We start from the raw sequence: 19,001 nt of genomic DNA, 5'->3' as shown, positions 1-19,001 counted from the left end.
TTTATGAGTGTTTTGTGAAGGAGATAGTAAACGCGAGATTCTGCCGAATCTCTGTTATAACATTGAGGGGTTTTTATCATAAAATGTCTGCATAATGAATGGTAGTTATAAGACTGCAGTTTCAATGCTTGCGAGACTTTTGCTTGTGAAATATTGTTAATTATATGGAGTCACTATACATTTTCTATTTAACTCGTAACCATAATACAATAGAAACTTTGTCAGTGTAGTTGACAAATTACCTATACGCGTACATGCATTCTTATAAAGTTATTTACAAAACAAATATCAGACAATACGTAGAAATCATGCACTTGATGTAAGTGTAAAAAGTAGATGGTAATCCATCTTTTTTTGTAATAGCGAGATATCTTTAATTCATTTTTTCTTTCTTCTTCAGTTTTGCCTTTCTTCCAACAAAATGCAATTAAACATAACAAAGCAATTTATCACAGAAGGGTATATTCTTGAAATTACTTTTTCTTGCGAAAGTTAAAATAAATACAAAGAGATTAAACAAAACTTGTTAAGTAAATATTTGACAATGAGTTGAGGCAAGTATATCAGAAGTTTAGTGCATGAAATGAATACTTTTAGCTTGAAACATACAAGTTAGAAATTAAGCGAATTGACTGTTGAGTGTATGCGCTAAAAGTACTAAAGTAGTATAAACTCGCAAAATAAATAAAAAAAGGAAAGAAAATGAAACATTAAAAAATTTGTATTTTTATTAATAAATCTAAATCTTATATTACTGCATTTGGTTAAACAAATACAGTGCTATCTCGGTACAAGCTCGCAACTTGACTTAAAATCAATTCAGAGCTACTAGAATGTACGAAACTTATTTCTAATATCAATAGATTCATTAGTAATTTCAATTTGTCTTTTTTTAAGCTAGAAGCAGGTAAAGAGAATCAAGAGTTCCGAGAAAATATAAGGGTACTATCAAGCTTGTATCGAGATCGCATTTAATAATAGATTTAAAGATGAAATAAACATAATTTTTTAAAGTAAGGACAATTCTGCGATTTTAATTCGTGTAAAAATGAAACAAATTTAAGTTTGAGTAGGAAATCCCACATTTCCTACTAGGATTGTCCGTCATAAATAAGTGCACATATAAATTTAAAATTCCAAATAAAAAGCGTTCAAGTACCTCCATAAAGATAACCAATTTCCCGTAAATTTTACGTAGTTACCACCTGTAACTTGTAACACTAAATAAATCGCTAGCAATACAATCGCTTACAGAAGTGTTTGATTGCCTATTATAATATTTATAATGAAGAATGTTCATCAATTATTACTCAATTATGTTTACTTATATTTTAAAAAATAATTTTTCATAATTTTATTAAAATAGTTTCTAAACATTTGTTACAGATAGGCTTCGTTAGTTTGTTTTTATTATTTTCTTCTGATATTTTAATTTTATACAAAATTTACAGAGCAACAAACGTGGTCAGGCACTTTTGTAATCACCTACACGAAATTATGTTGAATATTTTCAGAATTATCATAGGTACCTATAATAAGCCTATTATGTAATAATAGTTCAATTAAAAATTGGCCAAATTTTCTCTTCAGTATTGTCTTTTTCAATACATAAAAAGAGATAAATGTTTTCCTAACTTGAAAATAAGTAATTCTGTCTAGTTTCTACATTTTTACGTCAATAATATGACTCACAGTGAAGTTAATCCTACCTTAAAAAATTAATCACAGCAATTGCTTAAGTAGATGCAACGTTGTAGGTGTGGATTGCATCTGTCAGTAGTACCTGTAGTTTTTCACGGTCGTTTGCGGTTTCAGTGATTATGTTTACTCGCGTGTTTCCTATCTCCCTTTCGATGCATTTATTCTAATCAGTTCTCATTGCGAACGTGAATTGCGGGAAAGTTGAGTCAATTCATTACGATTCTTCTGAGAAATAAAGAATTGTTCCTCTTAGGTATTCGTTACTACTAAGTATAAGTGTCTACGATTGCATGGAATCACTTTTAATTTAACAAGACTGATTTGTTGCATTCTTGTCGCTAAGTAATTTAATTTCATTTTAAGTAATGTTAGAAATGTTTATCGGTATGAAATATCTAATGTAGTCTAGACGAAAATGAAGAGATAAAAAAGATAATCAGATATGTTTAAAAAATAAAGATCAGACTTTATCCATTAATTGTAATTTCAAAAATGTATCGAATTCAGTTTTTTTTTAACTATTTAAATACTTATTATTTTTACAAATTAAAAAGTTATTATTATATCATTAAAAAGTATAAAGAAGTCTTTTTTTACTAATTTTGCCCCGCAAATCAAACATACTTAAACTAAATAAAACTATGATTATATTCTTCTAAATTTTACTTGCAAACAACATTTCTTTCTGGATTAATATTTTAAAAATTAACATCCCAATGAATTGTTAAAAACGAGTAGAGTAGCCACGTGCTCCATTACTACACTCTACTGGTGCATTACTCGCATCTCCCATTGTTTCAATGCGATCTACAAACAAAATCAAGAGAATTCTTTTCCCATATATTTGCACAATATTGAAAACTTTATACTGCATGACAACATAAATAAATCAATCTACAAGTTGATCATAAAATAATGCGAATTTTAAATCGTAAGCATAATTGTCAGTAACTGGAAAGTTTGAACTTATTAGTACATGATTTCTATCGCAATGATGAAAGAAATAGTCAGGTCTGAGAAGAGGATGTTATTATTATAATAACAAACAGATGTTCAGTGACTCATGAAATTGAAATACTAGGTTGAAATATTGTGAATTTACCAACTACATGCTGTAACTTCGTGAAGAGAAGTCGCACGCTAACCTTCTTAAAGTCCTTTTGAAGGAACGTTTTTTTAATCCTTTATTTTTACATCCCTAAGTTGAATTTCCCCAAAGATGTTTGCACACAAGTAAAAACAGTTTTTTTTTCAAAAACTTGTAAAAATTTTTCCAGTTTCCTCAACAATTTTTTTTGCAATAAAAATCATTAAACATTTAAAGATTGAAACCTCGTATTTATAAAAATTTCTATAAATGTTAGTATATGATTTTTATTGCTTAGTTATTTCACTTTGAATGAAGTGTATATTACAAACACAATAATATCCAAATACGATGAAACACACATGAGATGCATGTCTAATTACGTATCCATTTGATTTTTATAATTTTAACAATAAGGTAGAAGTTAAATTATAGGTATTTTGAATATCTCGATACTACTAGCATAATTCAGTTAAAGTGAAATAACTCGGCAACAAAAAATCGCAGACCAACTTTTATGGAGGGTTTTGTAAATGAAAAGCTTCGATCTTTAACTCTTGGAAAGTCGACTGTTTGAGACTGTTAATACTAGTCGTTTTAGACTCGGGGTTGACTAGGCGAGGATTAAATACATAATTTCGATCACGAACAAATTTTTTTAAAGAAAATGAAGTCGTTTAACACTTATCACTGAATCTTTTCAAGAGTTCTATCCGATGTGCTGGAACTTTTTCTTCCCCTTTGTTCTCCTTTATCGTGTGATGTCTTATATCGTTTCAGTATTGTACATGTTAAAGATCTTTTAAATTTAAAAAAAAAACTACCTCTACTTTCTCATTTGTTTCTCATTGCCAATATAGAAATAACTTCGTGAAAATTTATCTTTGAGATGTGATAGTAGAGGATACTTTTAAAATGACTCCTGGAAAGTTAGTGCACGGCCTTTTGTCACGAAGTTATAATCATTCAAATATTGTCAATGTTTCAGCTTAGTATTTGGTGAATTTCGTGAGCTACTAGTATCTGTAACATGTATTTATTGAAAAACGATCAGTGCTGTATAATTTTAAAATGAATTTTTTAAGGAAATTATAAATAAAGCTTTAATACATTTGCAAGTCTGCAGTTAAAGGACTATTTTATGTTAGGTAATGCTAGTAGAATGCACTTCATTTTTACTATCTCTGTTTGCATCACACAGACTGTTTCGTAAGCAATGGTGCCTGCAAAAAAAATTAATCGAAAATATAGAAAAATTTGTTTATTTCGCATTTCGTTTTCGAGAAAATTAACTTTGAATTTCAAATTAATACGCTCGCATCGAAATGCAATTTTAGGCGAGCGAGGAGTATTGTATTTCCTCTTTATAGCCTCATTGTAATTTTAAATTATCTGTGTACATTGTCACAATTGTCATTCATAATTTTCCATAAGACTAAACTGAGATACCAAGAGCATCAGTTGACCTCGAAAAAGTGTCTCGAGGAAATACTGAACACGGATTGAGGGGAACGCTACTACTTTATGGTAGATAGAGGCAATAGTGGTCAGACTGTGAGTGTTCCTCTTACAACGTGTACCCCTCTAGCGCCTAAACCACTCTAACAGAGATGTATTACTAATTTGATCAATCGCAGACTTGGGTAGAACGCGTAGGGCCAATCTTAGGCTATATTACTGTAGCAATACATCCGTATTAAAATGCAAGATATACTTTGTCAGGTTGTATTAGGTATTTTAATATAGGAATGCTAACCTGAACTTCAAAGACAGCTTTCTCGAAAACGATTGTGTGTAAAACAGTAAGTTAAGAATATAAAGTTTTTCGTTTTCACTCTTTTATTTATACCATATAAAACTAATGCAGTCTGCAATTGAAACAGCAATAGTTGCACCCTGTATTTATTTAAGTATAAATAACACTACTGAAGCGGGTGTAGTGTCTGTTCTTGTTTTTAGACCTCTTTGAAATAATAGAGGATGCGAATGATATGGTTACTTGATTGTAATAGTGGAAGCACAGAGTCCTCAGCTCATTTACCTAAAACGGGGCGTATCATTATCTTTAGCAACTCATTTCAACACTGATTTTATAGATATCGTTTAAGAAAAAAACTTATTTTATATGACAAAATTTAATTTTTGTAAATAGATAAGATCCTTTTTAATATAGGAACACTTGACTTTTAAAAAGGAATTTCACCAAATAAGAATTTGAGTATAATTTTCACTGCTATAGAAACAATTATTCAATTTATAAAAATTTTATCTTCTAAATCAAAATATAAAAAAAGTAAATAAAAGTTTAAAAAAATACAAAAGTCTATATTTTTTAAGCAAATTCGGAATCAACAAAATGATGACTTCATTGATCAAATCAACAAAATTTTCGATAATAACGTTTAAAAGTGATCGATTTGGCATTCAGTGATCTAAGATCATTCTGACGGTACATTGAAACTATGAGCACTTTATGACCTCATTGTCAATTCAGAAATCTACAGACTTAGTGCTGTAGTTTCAGTAGAATCTTTGTCAAATAATAAATAGTGATTACATTGCAGTATACATTTTACTATCAATAAATATTAGGTCTGGGTTAGGTTAATATTTATCAATAAATATTAGGTTTACTGGAAAGTTCTGCTCAATTAAAACTAAAAACAAAATGTAGAAATCATGTAGAATTTTCTGACAAATCTTGTATTTGGGCACTTAGTACAATCTGATAAAATTCATATTTTTTTGTGATGAAACTCTTTTTAAATGTATTACTATCAATGGATGTTATTAGTGTCTAGAAGAACTAATACAAGTTATGCTTTTAAAATTTTACTAGCAAACGGACAACTAGCAACGACCTTAAAATTGTATAATGACTATCACGATTATCCAGTTTAAATCCAGTTAAGAAATTATAGACTAAAATGGATCGTGAAGTATGAAAGAAGCGTTCAAATTCGGAAAAATAGTTATGGACTTATTTAAAGATATCTGAAAACGAATTCGAAAAGTAATGTTAAAAACATATTTTGCAAATTACCTCGAATAGTTAATTATTAAATATTTAATAATTTTCATGTATTTTATTTATATAATATTTGATGAGTCCGTATAAGCAACTTATGGAAGTTAGTAATCTAGTTACTCTCCTGAAATTTTTTTAGAGTTTCTTTTTCAAAAATGATTATCGAATTCAATACTGTGTAGCAAATTTGTGCTAAATAAACGACTTTTTGTCAAAATGGAAGAGTAATATTAGCTTTTTTTGAAACTTTAATAGCCAACAACCATTTAAAATTACAGGATATAATAACTATGAACAATGACATTCTATAACTTTTCTTCTATCTTTTAAAATTAATTTAAAGTTTCTAAAGCTTTCAGTTTTCACCTAATACCAACTTTTCTTTAATATTTTCACAAAAAATTCCAAATTTTGGAAGCTATGGGTGATAGAACAGTTCTACTTCCAGATTCGTGTTTGGAATGAAGAATTTTACAAAAATTAATGAAGTAAACATTACATATCGTAATTCGTATTAGGCAGTAGGATATTTTAAGTGTCTCTTATGTTGGTGGACTATAGCCTTTTTGAAGGAACTAGACAGTCAAAAGTATTGGAAAAAGTGTCTCTTTGTATATAAATTGAAATGAAAGCAACTTCAGATATTTCCTTTTATTCAATGTTTACTACTATCGTACAGATTAAAATAAAACTGGTATTGAAACACATATATTTAAACAATGACATGACACATTGATGAACATTTCAACGTCTTTTTCTGGTCTTCGTGTAATAGAGAATTTTAACAGTGAAGTAATCCAATTTATCTTGCGTGATATTGTTAACCAGACTCGTGATCTTTCATAAAACCTAAAAAAAGCAAATAAAATCCCTAAATTAGTGGCCAAGAAACAAAAATATTTGAAGGAATAAGGAATTTTGGTTTATCCGGTATTAAAGAACCACGAGTTATAAATCTATTTTGGAAAAACTGGAATTTTCACAGACCGTACCGAAAATTTAGCGAGAAATGGCATATATTTTATACATCCTATAATTTTTTAAATCGATTCGTACCGTCCTTTGTTCGTAATCATATCAAAATCAAAAGAAGCTCTCTAACTTTCTAAACATAGAACATTTGTATAAAACTCGATAAGTAATGATAAGTTAGATGAAATATAGTGAAGAAAAACTGTAACTTTGTCTGATCTCTGTTAACTATGCAAAACTTTTCTACTATTTCGTGCCAGTATTTGAATAGTGTGGAACGCGCAGTAACCTTCAATTCTTTCTTTAGTTTCTATAAAACAAGTCTCCTTTCTGAACCTCTTAGCAGCCTCTGGGATCGGATACCTACGTGCTCTAGAATTATCAGAATCGTACATCACACGTGCCTCTGTTTCGCAATTCGCACGTTTACACGTCCACAACGTTGAGTCTAATTGCGTGCCGTTTTGATGCATTGTATCAGGTTATACCGTGATTAGTGTCGTTTCTTGTCTTACAAATACAAGCGTAAAATGAACGACAGAAATGTAACGAGACTGACGCAAGAATTCTTGCGGTATCTGTCTCATTCGAAGTGGTTTCTTGCTACGTACACGCCCACAGAGTCAAGCGTAGGTTATTTGGAATAGGAAATCAAGCGTATTATGTGGATTAATTAGTATTTTTATTGTAGACTTTATTCTTTGCTAGATTTATGCGAATGATGAACAACAGAAGTAATTTTTCGTTGAAATGATGTACAAGCTTCTTAAATAAAATTAGTTTGTGTCTTGAGATTTAGCTATACGTAGATTATTATATTGCTGTATTGATAGATTTTTATATTACGATTGTTTAGCGTTTCAGATTAATACCGAGCTTATTTTAAGTATTTTAGTTAAAAAGGCAAGTTTTTGAATGGAAAATTGGAAGAAATCGCAGAATTGCTATTAGTACGTATACAGAAAATGAAATAAATAGTCGAGTATGACAGAGTAATTTTACTAAAGACATATAGCTATTACTAGAATTATTTTATTAATAAAAGAGAGAAGTATTTTCTTTAACATTCTTTCTCGATTACATGCATGAACTTATCTAGATAAGGTGTCCCAGAACTAGTGGTGCAAGCAGAAAACGTAATTTTACATGAAAAAATAAATAGCAAATATAAAGTAGAATTTTTTTATATTGCGTTTCCTTTTTTAGAGTATTGACTTTGAATTATAATCGAGTACAAGTGTACCGAAGTACAGTTTTAGGTAGTTGAGGGGTAAACTGGGAAAGTGGAGTGCTTTTACCTCATTGTAGAGATAGTCAGTGGTTACCACATCAATGTTCCCTTTGCCCCGTGTATTCTTCAAGTACCCTAAACTGTACTTCCGTACTCTCGTACGCTTCCGAACGATTACAATTCAGTCAATTTTCTCGAAAATGAAGCATTATATCTTTTAATTTTAATTTTATTGTATATTTTCGACTTATGTTTTCATGTAGAATCATCTCCTTTCCAATTGTACCACTAGTTCTGGAACTCGCTGTATAATTACAATTCTCTTTAAATCGGTGGCTACGTTTCACTGAAAGCTGTTTTGAACTACACAAGAACACACGACGATCGCACTGTATCTAACAATAAGAGTGTTAGTTGTTATTGTGGTCTCTATTCATATTTGTCAAGTTCTGTGTCCTGCGTTTACTTTTACTTAAAAATCATCTTTCCAAGGCATGAGATTTCTCTACTAAGGGGGAAAATCACTGTAACGGGTAATTGAAAATAAACATTTTTTTATCTTTTAATGTTTGATGTTACAAAAATGATTCTTTAAAATGTTAAAGCAAAATTTGTAAAAATGACGAAGTTACAGAAGTTTCATTAGATGTAGCGTAAAGTTCGGAACTGGATACGTTAAACTTTAAATGCGTCTTTTTTTAAACCACGTTTTTTAAACTGAGTGGATAAAAAACTCAATTAATTTTTATCCGATTTATTTCAAATGTTGTGTTTTTGAAATACTAATTTTTTCCTCGTTTTTCGACATACTTTCTTCAAAGTATTACCATTTTATAGCAATTTCCTTTTTTAATCTATACATGTAGCGAAAGTTGCTGCCTGTAGTTTAAGAAAATGACAGGATTTCTCATCTCAGAACTTGCAGTTCAACGTTACACACCCACTCGTTTTCAACAAATTTTTAGAGACCTTTCACGTTAACTCCTAATATGACTACCATAATGACTACTTTTATCTGACAGTTTTAGAAAAAGTAGCTCAGGAAATGTCTTTTTGAAAAGCATTAAAGATTTAAAAAAAAATTTAATTCTTCCCTAAAAAAGTTCTTGAAAATAGCCCTTATTTTTAACCGTTACAGTAGTTTGTCGCTTAATTAACCATACCGACGACGCCTAGCACAGCTACTACTTATTTATTCGAAGCCATCATGTGTAAGCTATATCCTTTTGGATTGAGCACCCAATATTATTACGGAGATCACAGCTGACTTCATCAGGGTCCTTGATCGCACTAACACTGTATCGAACACTATAATTAATCTTACATGTCTTTTCGAACTTTGCATCCAATGTTTCGCCAATATTGCAACTAGGTACATTTATTCTACACTGAGTATAATATCAGTGTTAAAAAATTTAATGAAGATAATAGCAGTACATTCGAAACACTCGATGCAAAATAGAAAAGGACTCGGTTTACAAGCAGTATAGTAGAGAAGCACGAAGCTCTAAACCTACACTCAAGCAACTCGATACTTATTAAGAGTCCTCCAATGAGTATCCAGTCCCATCAACCACCACTAATCGATGACCGAACAAAGACAAATTGATCCTCGTTCAGAAAAGAATCACCAGAGTGGATTCGAAAGACTTAAAAAAAAAGGAATTTAAAAAAAAGATTTCCAAAAAAAAATCAAGGGAATGGTTCATGCACAAACTACCCTTCAGGACCCAGCCTGAAAACACTGCTCAATCCGGAAGCCTCAAATAGTATTGTCGAGAGCTCAGAAGATGTCAGCGACATAGGGACGAGAGGGGTGCTCGACTCAGTACAAGTAGTAGTAATTGATATGACCAATGGGGCCAATAAGGGAAATGTATCAATGCCATCTTTATGTGTTTTTCTGTGGAGTTAGTCAGACCCACTGACACCTTTCAAACTCCCGACGGGTGTAACTCAGTCCACGAAAGCCTTAAACTTATCTTAAGCAGTGTAAGCTGTCGGAAGGAGCCTCTGACTTCACCTTCGTGTTTTTCGCCACACCTGTACAGTGTGTTCCATCGTTCGACGATAACTGCCGAATATCAATTAATCGGGTCGATCCATAGACAAGCGTGGATCAGTGCGTGTGACAGAAAACCCCTCGTCGAGAGCCCCCTCGAGGCCAGTACCGTGGCCGCTTTTGAAATATACGCTGTTTGTCCGTAACCCGTCACAGAGGCACAATGAGCCTCGCTCGGGGCTCAAGCGGTGTCGCTTGAAGGGCTATCGATAACTTGTCGTCGCCAAATTACACACGCGATCGCGACCGCGCCTGCACGCGCCTCCGCCGCCCCTCTCTTTTCCAACCTTTCCTCTCTCCCCCTCTATTTTGGTTCTTCATGCACAGCCGAGAACTCGTGAAATAATATAGCACGTGATAATCAGTCCGACGACCGATTAGCGATTTTTTGGACCCGCTCCTCTGCGAGGAAAAATCCGCGATCGGACGAGGACCCTATCACGCTTGTCAACACTCGATCGAGATAGTCCTGTCCGCTCGATGAATTCTCGATCTGTTGCTGCGTTTCATAACGCGGGAGATTCCTCGAGTGTGCTCCCTGACCGTGATATAAATCGTCCGCCATCGATAATCGGTCGTGTAATAGAATGAATGTGCACGATAGATTTTACATGTGACGTTAATGTTTCTTAGGTGAGTTTTTGAGGGACATTTTGATTTTTATTTTCAGAGATTTTTGCGTTTTTCTATTTTAATTAATTAATGTCGCATCTACCGTTTATCATGGTTCTTAGATGCAAAAAAGGAAGAAAAAGAAGGAAAGAAAAAAGAAAAAGAAAAGAAATAGACCTGTATTGAGGTTTAAATCAATGAGTCACATAATTTTATTGCTTGAATATCAAGGATTATGTCATTATCAGAATGAGCATCATTTAGAGCTAGAATGGCATTTGTAGAATCACAAAAAATAGCATACTCTTTCTTCGCTGAATTTAGAGTAACTTTCATTGCTTATTTTTTGTACTATGGAATCTGATACAAATTCTGAATCTGTTCCTACAGTGGTGTTGGATCCATCCGTACAAATGAATTTATAATTATGATATTTGATTTTTTTAAATTGTAAGTACATTTATGAATAGCTTCTTGTAGCCAATAGATACATATATTAACATATTTATCATTTTTAACAAATAGTTGTTTTCTTTGCTATGCAGATGACCTGAGAATCTTTTGAACAATTAGAAATCTGGATGATCTTACTCTATTGCAGAATTATTTTTGCTTCTTGCAAAAATTGTGTAACGAGAATAATTCTCTATTCAATATTTCGAAGTGTTATTTGATTCGCTTTAATCAAGATTCATAATATTAAATATCTCCATAGGTACTTACTTAGTAAATATTAGCTTATCAATAGTTAATAGGACGATTAATCTTGGGATAATCTTTACTTGATCTTCATCGTTTACATATCACTAGCCAAAAAGTAATTAACTCCACTTACAAAATCTTTGGATTTATTGATCGTTTTTCTCTACACTTATCTCCTAAGTCAAAGATTCCTAAACTTATTTGACTTATCGCCCCCTTTTCAGAAAAAAATTACTCAGTGCCCCCCTTGAAATTCAGTTTCTTTAAGCAAATTAACAGAAGGATGCAGTGATAAATTTATGTTTTCTATGTACATATATTTCTATCAACGTTTTATAACATAGTAAAGAAATGTATTGTAAATAAGATGCTCCCCCCCATTCAACACCCCCCAATTACATTCGTGACTACTCCAACCCCATTAGATCGTTTTAACGCCCCCCAGGGAACAATATCGCTTAATTTGGAAACCTATGTTTTAAGCCTTTTTTAGCATTGTAGAATGCTACATTACGACCTCATCTTGAGTATGAACCTAGAATTAAGAGAGTTCAACAAATTTTTGACAAGAATTGTTAATCCAGCATACAGTTCGGGGAGCCCGATATTTATCAGATTGAAACTCGTTTGTAAGCATGCAGATTTATGTTACACAGCAATAAAGTCCGTTATATGAAAAATGTAGAAATCCATTTAGTCCAAATTATTAAGTTTCTTTAATGATTTTTAACTGAATCAGTGAGGTGTATACGTACAATCCTAAAATTAAGTATTTATTTTAGAGGCTGATTCAGTAACCTAAGAGTAATGCAAAAGTTGATAAGAGAATATTTCCTATTTGATCTTATTTACGAGATATGTGGGGATCCTTAAAATCCCTAGTATACGCAACGCCTGTTAAAAGTATTGAAATACTCTGACACAAAATTGAGCAGGGGTCTTATTAAATAAAGCTTCAACAAATTGATCAGGGATTTTAACAACAAGAAATATGAAATGTAAAGTGAAACATAAAGTATTCGTTTTGAGCATCTCCTATGAACGTAATCAGATACGAAACGGCAGAACACAAAATTCGCTATATTTCGTAAACAAGATAAAATAGGATATGTGTTTATAGAACGTTTTTCATTGTTTGTAGATATTGAATCAGTCTCTGAAGTATTGCCCACTTATTACAGGAGGTAGAATATTGAGGATGATTTAATTGATAAATCCTTTTCTAGCCAGATCAAGATCTTCAAGAAAAAAAAAATTCGTAATAAATTAACTTTCGTAATAAATTAAAGCGTAAACTCAAATACATGGTCTTAACAACGATCGCTTTTAAATTTAGTTTTAGTATTCCAATCTAGTGTTACAGTTGTTATGATTTTTGGTTGTACAGATTGGGTTTTTTGCTAACTCCTAAAAAAAGATCTTATCAGATATAATCTTTGTACGTAATAACATCAGTAAAAATGTAAATTATCCAAACAGTTTAAAACAATTAGGTTTTTATCTAATTCTTTCTAGGAGGCTAAGGTGTCACAATGTTTTTAACACAAATGTCAAACATATGCATTGATTGTACACGCCTAGTCGCTAGAAAAATATAGCATGGTCGTAGAATCAAACGACAAAGTAAAAATGTTTCGTATTAACATAATTGATCTCTTTTCTGTCTATTTATACGTAAGATACCATAGAATTTTATTTATGAAATTCATGTTTTGCTACATGTTTACGTGCTATATACATACATGTATTTTAATATTCCTAAATTCTATTCTCAATGTAATATAAAAGTTCGAATTTCTTAATTAAAGCAATCATGAGATAAATGATAAAATAAAAATATCGAGCTTCGGATATAGATATTTATCTTTTTCTGTTAAGGTATTTCTTATATTCAGTAAATGTACAATTATTAGCTAGCTGGCAAGCATAAAAACAGAATTAAAGAAATGGACTAGAAATTCCTACTCCACTAATATTTTGTTGTTTAAAATAATTTCTAATTCCATATTCTCCTTATGCTACCTTTCACACTTTCTACAGATTTTTACAAAACCTTTTTTAATTTGAACAATTTCTACTCCAAGTAGTTTTACGCTTCATCAAGTGTTTTCACGCAGGAAAATGTAGAGCGTAGAGTATACCTCTGAAATTAAGGAAATAGAGATTGTATGTAGTCAGGCGCACATTACATACCAAGACCAAACATGTTATTTCACACACTTTATAAACCCTTCTGAATTTGACAAAAGATGTAAACTAAATTTTGTATCGTATATTCCAGATAATTCAAAGTACTTTAGACTTTAGACTATATTGAAAAATGTGATTATTAAAAGATATTGACATTGACAAATGACAAATTTACTTTGCCTAAAAGTAAAATATATTATAATTATTCTGAAGGATATACTACTACTACCACTGCCAAAAATATTGAATTACTTCGTAAATCGAGAGGAGTAAGACATTTCTTGTTAAACAAACTTTAGGTAAATGAAGGAAACATTTCAATGATTGTTAACCATCTTAATTTCAGATCGAAAGAACTTTATTATAGAGAACAATTTTAACATAAATTAACAAGTGATTCCATAGTTTTAATCATTTATATAAAAGTTAATAGTAATAAATTAGCTGATTTCATGCGGTCTGTTTGTTTTAGCTTTAACTTGAAAATGTTGCGTATATTAAAAGTTAGAGACTGATTGATTAACTTGTTGTAGGAAAGTAAGACATGTCGTCGAGGGTGGTGAAGAATCCTACGAAAATCAACGCCGCCGTCGACGGCAGAGAAACATGGTCCGGCAAAGTCGACTTCCTTTTGTCTGTTATCGGGTTCGCTGTCGATCTTGCCAATGTATGGAGATTCCCTTATTTGTGCTACAAAAATGGTGGCGGTAAGTCAATTTTTCAGCGAAATTCATTAACACTTTAATTGTTAAGTAATCACTACACTTACTCGATGTTGTTCAAAATATGTTTTTATAGTTAACTCTTATATTTATTTTATATTGTTACTTTTTACGTAATAATTTTCTTTAAAAATTTGTGTAACTTTTGTTTATAATTAGCTACATAAGATTATTACTCATTTGAAAATATTAAATAGTTATCTTCATCGAGTTCTTTATTAAATATTATTAACAACTTTAATCTTAAACAGTACAAAAGGACAAGCCAATAAAAGGTAATTACTTTTGAAGAAATAAACGATAAATTTTAAGTGAAACTTCTTATAATCTTTCGTTTTTAGAGAAACAAAGTTTTGTTAATAACAAAAATTTTTGAAAGACTAAAGTTGACATAGTCAAACTACTATAAAGGTTTTCCTGAATAGCTTAATTTGTGTTTAAAGCAAGTTATAAAATACAAACGATTTTACTCATTATCTAAGTCATCTAAGATCTTTTGCTAGTTGATTGTCGTTGCAATTCGTGTACAAATTCATCAATCTCTACCAGTTTCATATCAATAGGAATGACTCACGGTGATCTGCGTGACTAATTGCTCCCGCAGAGGTGTCTTTGATTATTTACACATCAAACGGACGTCTTGGCTGTTGTTTTTATTCATGTGCTTCCCTTTTTGTCTATATCATTAACGTTTTCCATTGTAATCATTAAATCTTCTGTTCTCTTGCAGTTTTTTCATGAGAACTATAGGGAAAAATCTTGAATAAATGCGAAGATTAACGAAACGTGAGCTGGGAACGTAATTTATTTTGTCACGCTTGATTTAAGGTCTCTAGAATCTTATATCAGACTGAACATCTGAATAACTATGGTTTTTTGCCAAACAGATTACAGATAAACTGCATTTTTAAAAGCTCTACATGTTTAGTATTGATACGCATTGTTAGTAGAGCAGAAAAACATTTTTATTTTTCTCAAGTTAGTTCTCTGTATAAGAAGGCAGTAATATATTTACAAAGGCGCAGATTTGAAACAAAAATTTCAGAAATGATTATAAATGTATTTTTTATTCACTTAGATATAATTTCCATATTAATTAAATAACTTTTAGTTATACGAGTTGAATAAAAAAAAAGTGTTAATTATCATCGCTTTAATTTTCCAAGCAAAACTTAAGTTTTATGAAAAATAAAGCTGTGTTTGTACTCTATTTAAGCAAAGTATATTTATAAAATAAAAATACAATTTTTCCAAAACTATAATTCAGTTGCAACAAATTTTGCAAAAAATTATAAGTATTATATAGGTCTGCAATTTGGCGTAATTCTTTAAATGCATTCGGAAACGTACAAATATTGCATATCAAAACAAAGTGGACCACAAAATTGCACTTTTTCCATAAATTGTACATTAACAAGAACTATTTACTACATTTAAATAGCATTTATAAACAACTATTGCAGATAAACCAAATGGCAATATGTGGTTTTCGAGATTTTATTACGTAGGTTTTGAGCATATAAAAAGTCGTATACTTCTATATAAGTTAAGATTTCTTAATCTGTATGAAATTTTCGGGGCAGTGAACTGACGAAAATGAAAAAATAATTTTGTTTTATCATTTTCTGACACTTTAAAGTCAAACTTATAGTTTCTTTTTCATCTTTTTCACAATTTTACATTTACTACAAATTATTAAAGGAAAAGCTCAAAATGTCACAGGTTTACTGCCTGCGAAAAATATTCTTTTATTATACTCTTTACTTTAAAAAAAGATTCATTCAAATCAATTAGTTTTTGACATTGTCTCATCAATTCGAAAAATGATATTTGGAGAAAAATGTGTTTAAAGTTAATTCATGCAGTAGCTGTTATTTGAAAGCCTATAACTTTGATAATTTTTAGAATTTTGAAACTTTCTTTTAATTGTATGTTCTTCAAACATCAGAAGTGAGAAGTCTAAAAAAAGGAACATCGAGCTTTTGAAGATTCTAGACTGAAATCCTCCTTTAACGCACTTGGGTTGTATTTCTTAAAAGCTATTTAATGTACTTGGATTGCATTTATTACAAACGAAAATATTTTTCTTGTTTCACACTCGCTGATATCGCTTCAACTTGGACATTTTCCGATTATCTCACGCCGATCTCGCGTAACATCGTCAGATGTTATTTCGCCGTTGCAATAGGGGATGCATCAAGTAATGCACTCCTGTAGCTAGGTAATACCGCGTTAACCGGTCGGCTAATTGGTATTTACCTCGTGGAAAATGACCCGAGATTTAGACTTCACTTGGAGGTTCTCTTATTTGCGAGAGCGTTCGCGAGACTCGAAATTGGCTCGAATTAAGGTGAAGAAGTAATTTGAGCGTAACCTACCGACTTGAGATTGCGCTGTTCAAATAGATTTCATTCCTGATCTAATAGTTTGGTTAATGTCGAAATATCATTTTTCTCCGTGTCGGGTGTTTCTCAATTTATATCGAAACAGATTTCGAAAAAAGATGAAACTCTATACTATTAGACAGATTTTCCCCCTTTTTTTCTTGTTTTACTACAACTATATGATTCTTAAAAGTATTCATTTTACTGTAATTGCATCTCGTTCATTCACTTTAATGACATAGGGTAAAGATACCAATTACTGTGTGCTGGCTGATTACTATGACTTGCATTTCATTTTCACACATAACAAAACGTAAAATTACTAGACTGAAAATATTTGTTTTTTTACTAAAATCAAATATTTTAAAATATTTATATATTTAAATATTTTTAGTTTAATAATGATACATTTTGTTATACATATACCTATGAAAATAAAAGGGAAGGCACAGTAATCTGTCAGTATACAGTAATTAGTTATATACCTCTAACCTAACTAAAAAAATATGTTTAAAAAATGTTTCTGAGTTATTAGTATTAAAAACCGGTTCTTGCGTGAAATAAAGTTATTATTTTATTGCTCTAAAAAATATAATTTTTGAGTTATATTATTGTTGCAGCAAATAAGTGATATGCACAATAAGAGTGTTTCAGAATCGATGGTACAAGTGTAAGAATAGTGATTCTATCTGTAAAAATTAGTCGGCGTTTCAGTGAAAAGAAAGCATTTCAAAGAATCGCCTAAGGAAAATGTTTGAGTGTGTTTGAATTGTTTTATTAACCTTTAACTGGTATGGTGGAGTCATAGCATTTGTACAACCTCACTTTCAATATTTGTTGTGTAAAATATCAGTGAATTACTTATAAATAAATTGTAATAAACTGAAATTATTATCAGAAATCTAATCCCTTACCCAGAAAACAATTTCTTGATTTTGCATTTTATTTTTCAAAAAATTGAATTTGAATTTTGACCAAGTACAAGTACATTACACAAAATCATTTTAGTTTGAAAAGGTATACAGAGTGAGCGGAATTATGAGACTTCTATCTACTCTACAGGAGCTACAGTAGAGTCAGTATTGTTGGATTATGAGTGTGCTTCTTACCCTGTGCACTCTTCAAGTATCATAAACTTTTCCTCCGTATTCTGTACTCTAGTCCTCAATTTTCAATACAACAGAACATCCATGTTTTCGCTTGTACATACCATCGGTTTTGAAATATTATATATAATTTGTAGGGAAATATACTTATTACTTGTATCATTTTGCCTCAATCTTTCTTTAATACAAAACAAATTGTTTTAGCTTTTATTTTGCTTCAAGTTTGAATGCTTTCTTTGACATATGTTTTTGTAGTTCCCGAAAACGTAATCTTTTGGTTCTTTCTTAGAGTCTATTTTCATTTTTGTTTAATCTAATTGCTCTTACTTTAATTGTGTTGGAAATTAAATTATTTTGTGTTGGAAATTAAACATATTTCTTCCACCCAAAGATAATATCATACTATTAAGTTTGAGAATCAGGATACTAGATATTGTGCTAAATATTTATAGCACACATAGAAAAAAGTATAGGTAGGTAATTCGTGAAGGTCTACTTTTCTCAATAATATTTATTTTACTTTTCACCTATATCTTATATTCAACAATAAGAAATGAATTGACTAAAACGTATTACACAAATTTTATCTACATTTCCTCTCATTTCTTCACATTCTTTTCTTATTTTCTGCTATTCTCATCTTTAACAAGATAAAAACATAGTATCAATACATAAATCGACTTCAGGAAAATATCTTTCCCTCCTTATAAGTTCGTAACTTGCACTTAACCCTTAACTATTGACACAAAGTCTGGTAGACTTCGCATGATATATTTTTATTACTGCTCTCGTTTAAATATCAAAGCCTTTATAATAAAATTTGGGAATACATGTCATATCTTGTTTCCACATTCCAATTAACATCATATTAATTTAAAAAGTATTTAATATCAGTAGGTCAAAGTCTATCTATCTTAAAATTGGGTGTCCGTAGCTTAACTACGGACCCTTCAGTTAGCATTTTTCTTTAAACTTATCCGTCACATTCTTGCTAGTGTCGATACTTTGATGGTTTGCGTTACTACTATTTTTTTAGCTCTATACTCAAAGTTTCCATTTCGTTAGTGTCGCCTATTGTTGCTCTTTCTCCCAAACCCTCCCCAATAACTATTGCCTCTAAGCATCCTGACACGCGAGGACTTAGAAAACCGCGCTCGTCTACCGCCATTCTATTAGCCTTGTTCCATCGAAGTCTTCGCTGTAG

The 19,001-nt window shown here is 30.9% G+C and overlaps 1 protein-coding gene across 1 annotated transcript in view; it reads left to right on the top strand.

Annotated features, from left to right (window-relative positions):
• Dat (Sodium-dependent dopamine transporter) overlaps positions 1-19,001 on the top strand; it is a 46,341-nt gene that overhangs the window by 1,799 nt on the left and 25,541 nt on the right. The window contains exon 2 of the mRNA XM_076389020.1: positions 14,119-14,292. Within this exon, the coding sequence (XP_076245135.1) occupies positions 14,130-14,292 (163 nt within the window). The 5' untranslated portion in view covers positions 14,119-14,129. The remainder of the gene's footprint in view (positions 1-14,118; positions 14,293-19,001) is intronic.

This window comes from Calliopsis andreniformis, chromosome 12 (genome assembly GCF_051401765.1).
Source record: "Calliopsis andreniformis isolate RMS-2024a chromosome 12, iyCalAndr_principal, whole genome shotgun sequence".
NCBI classification, from domain to species: domain Eukaryota; kingdom Metazoa; phylum Arthropoda; class Insecta; order Hymenoptera; family Andrenidae; genus Calliopsis; species Calliopsis andreniformis.
This window is presented reverse-complemented; position numbering and strand designations above follow the sequence as displayed.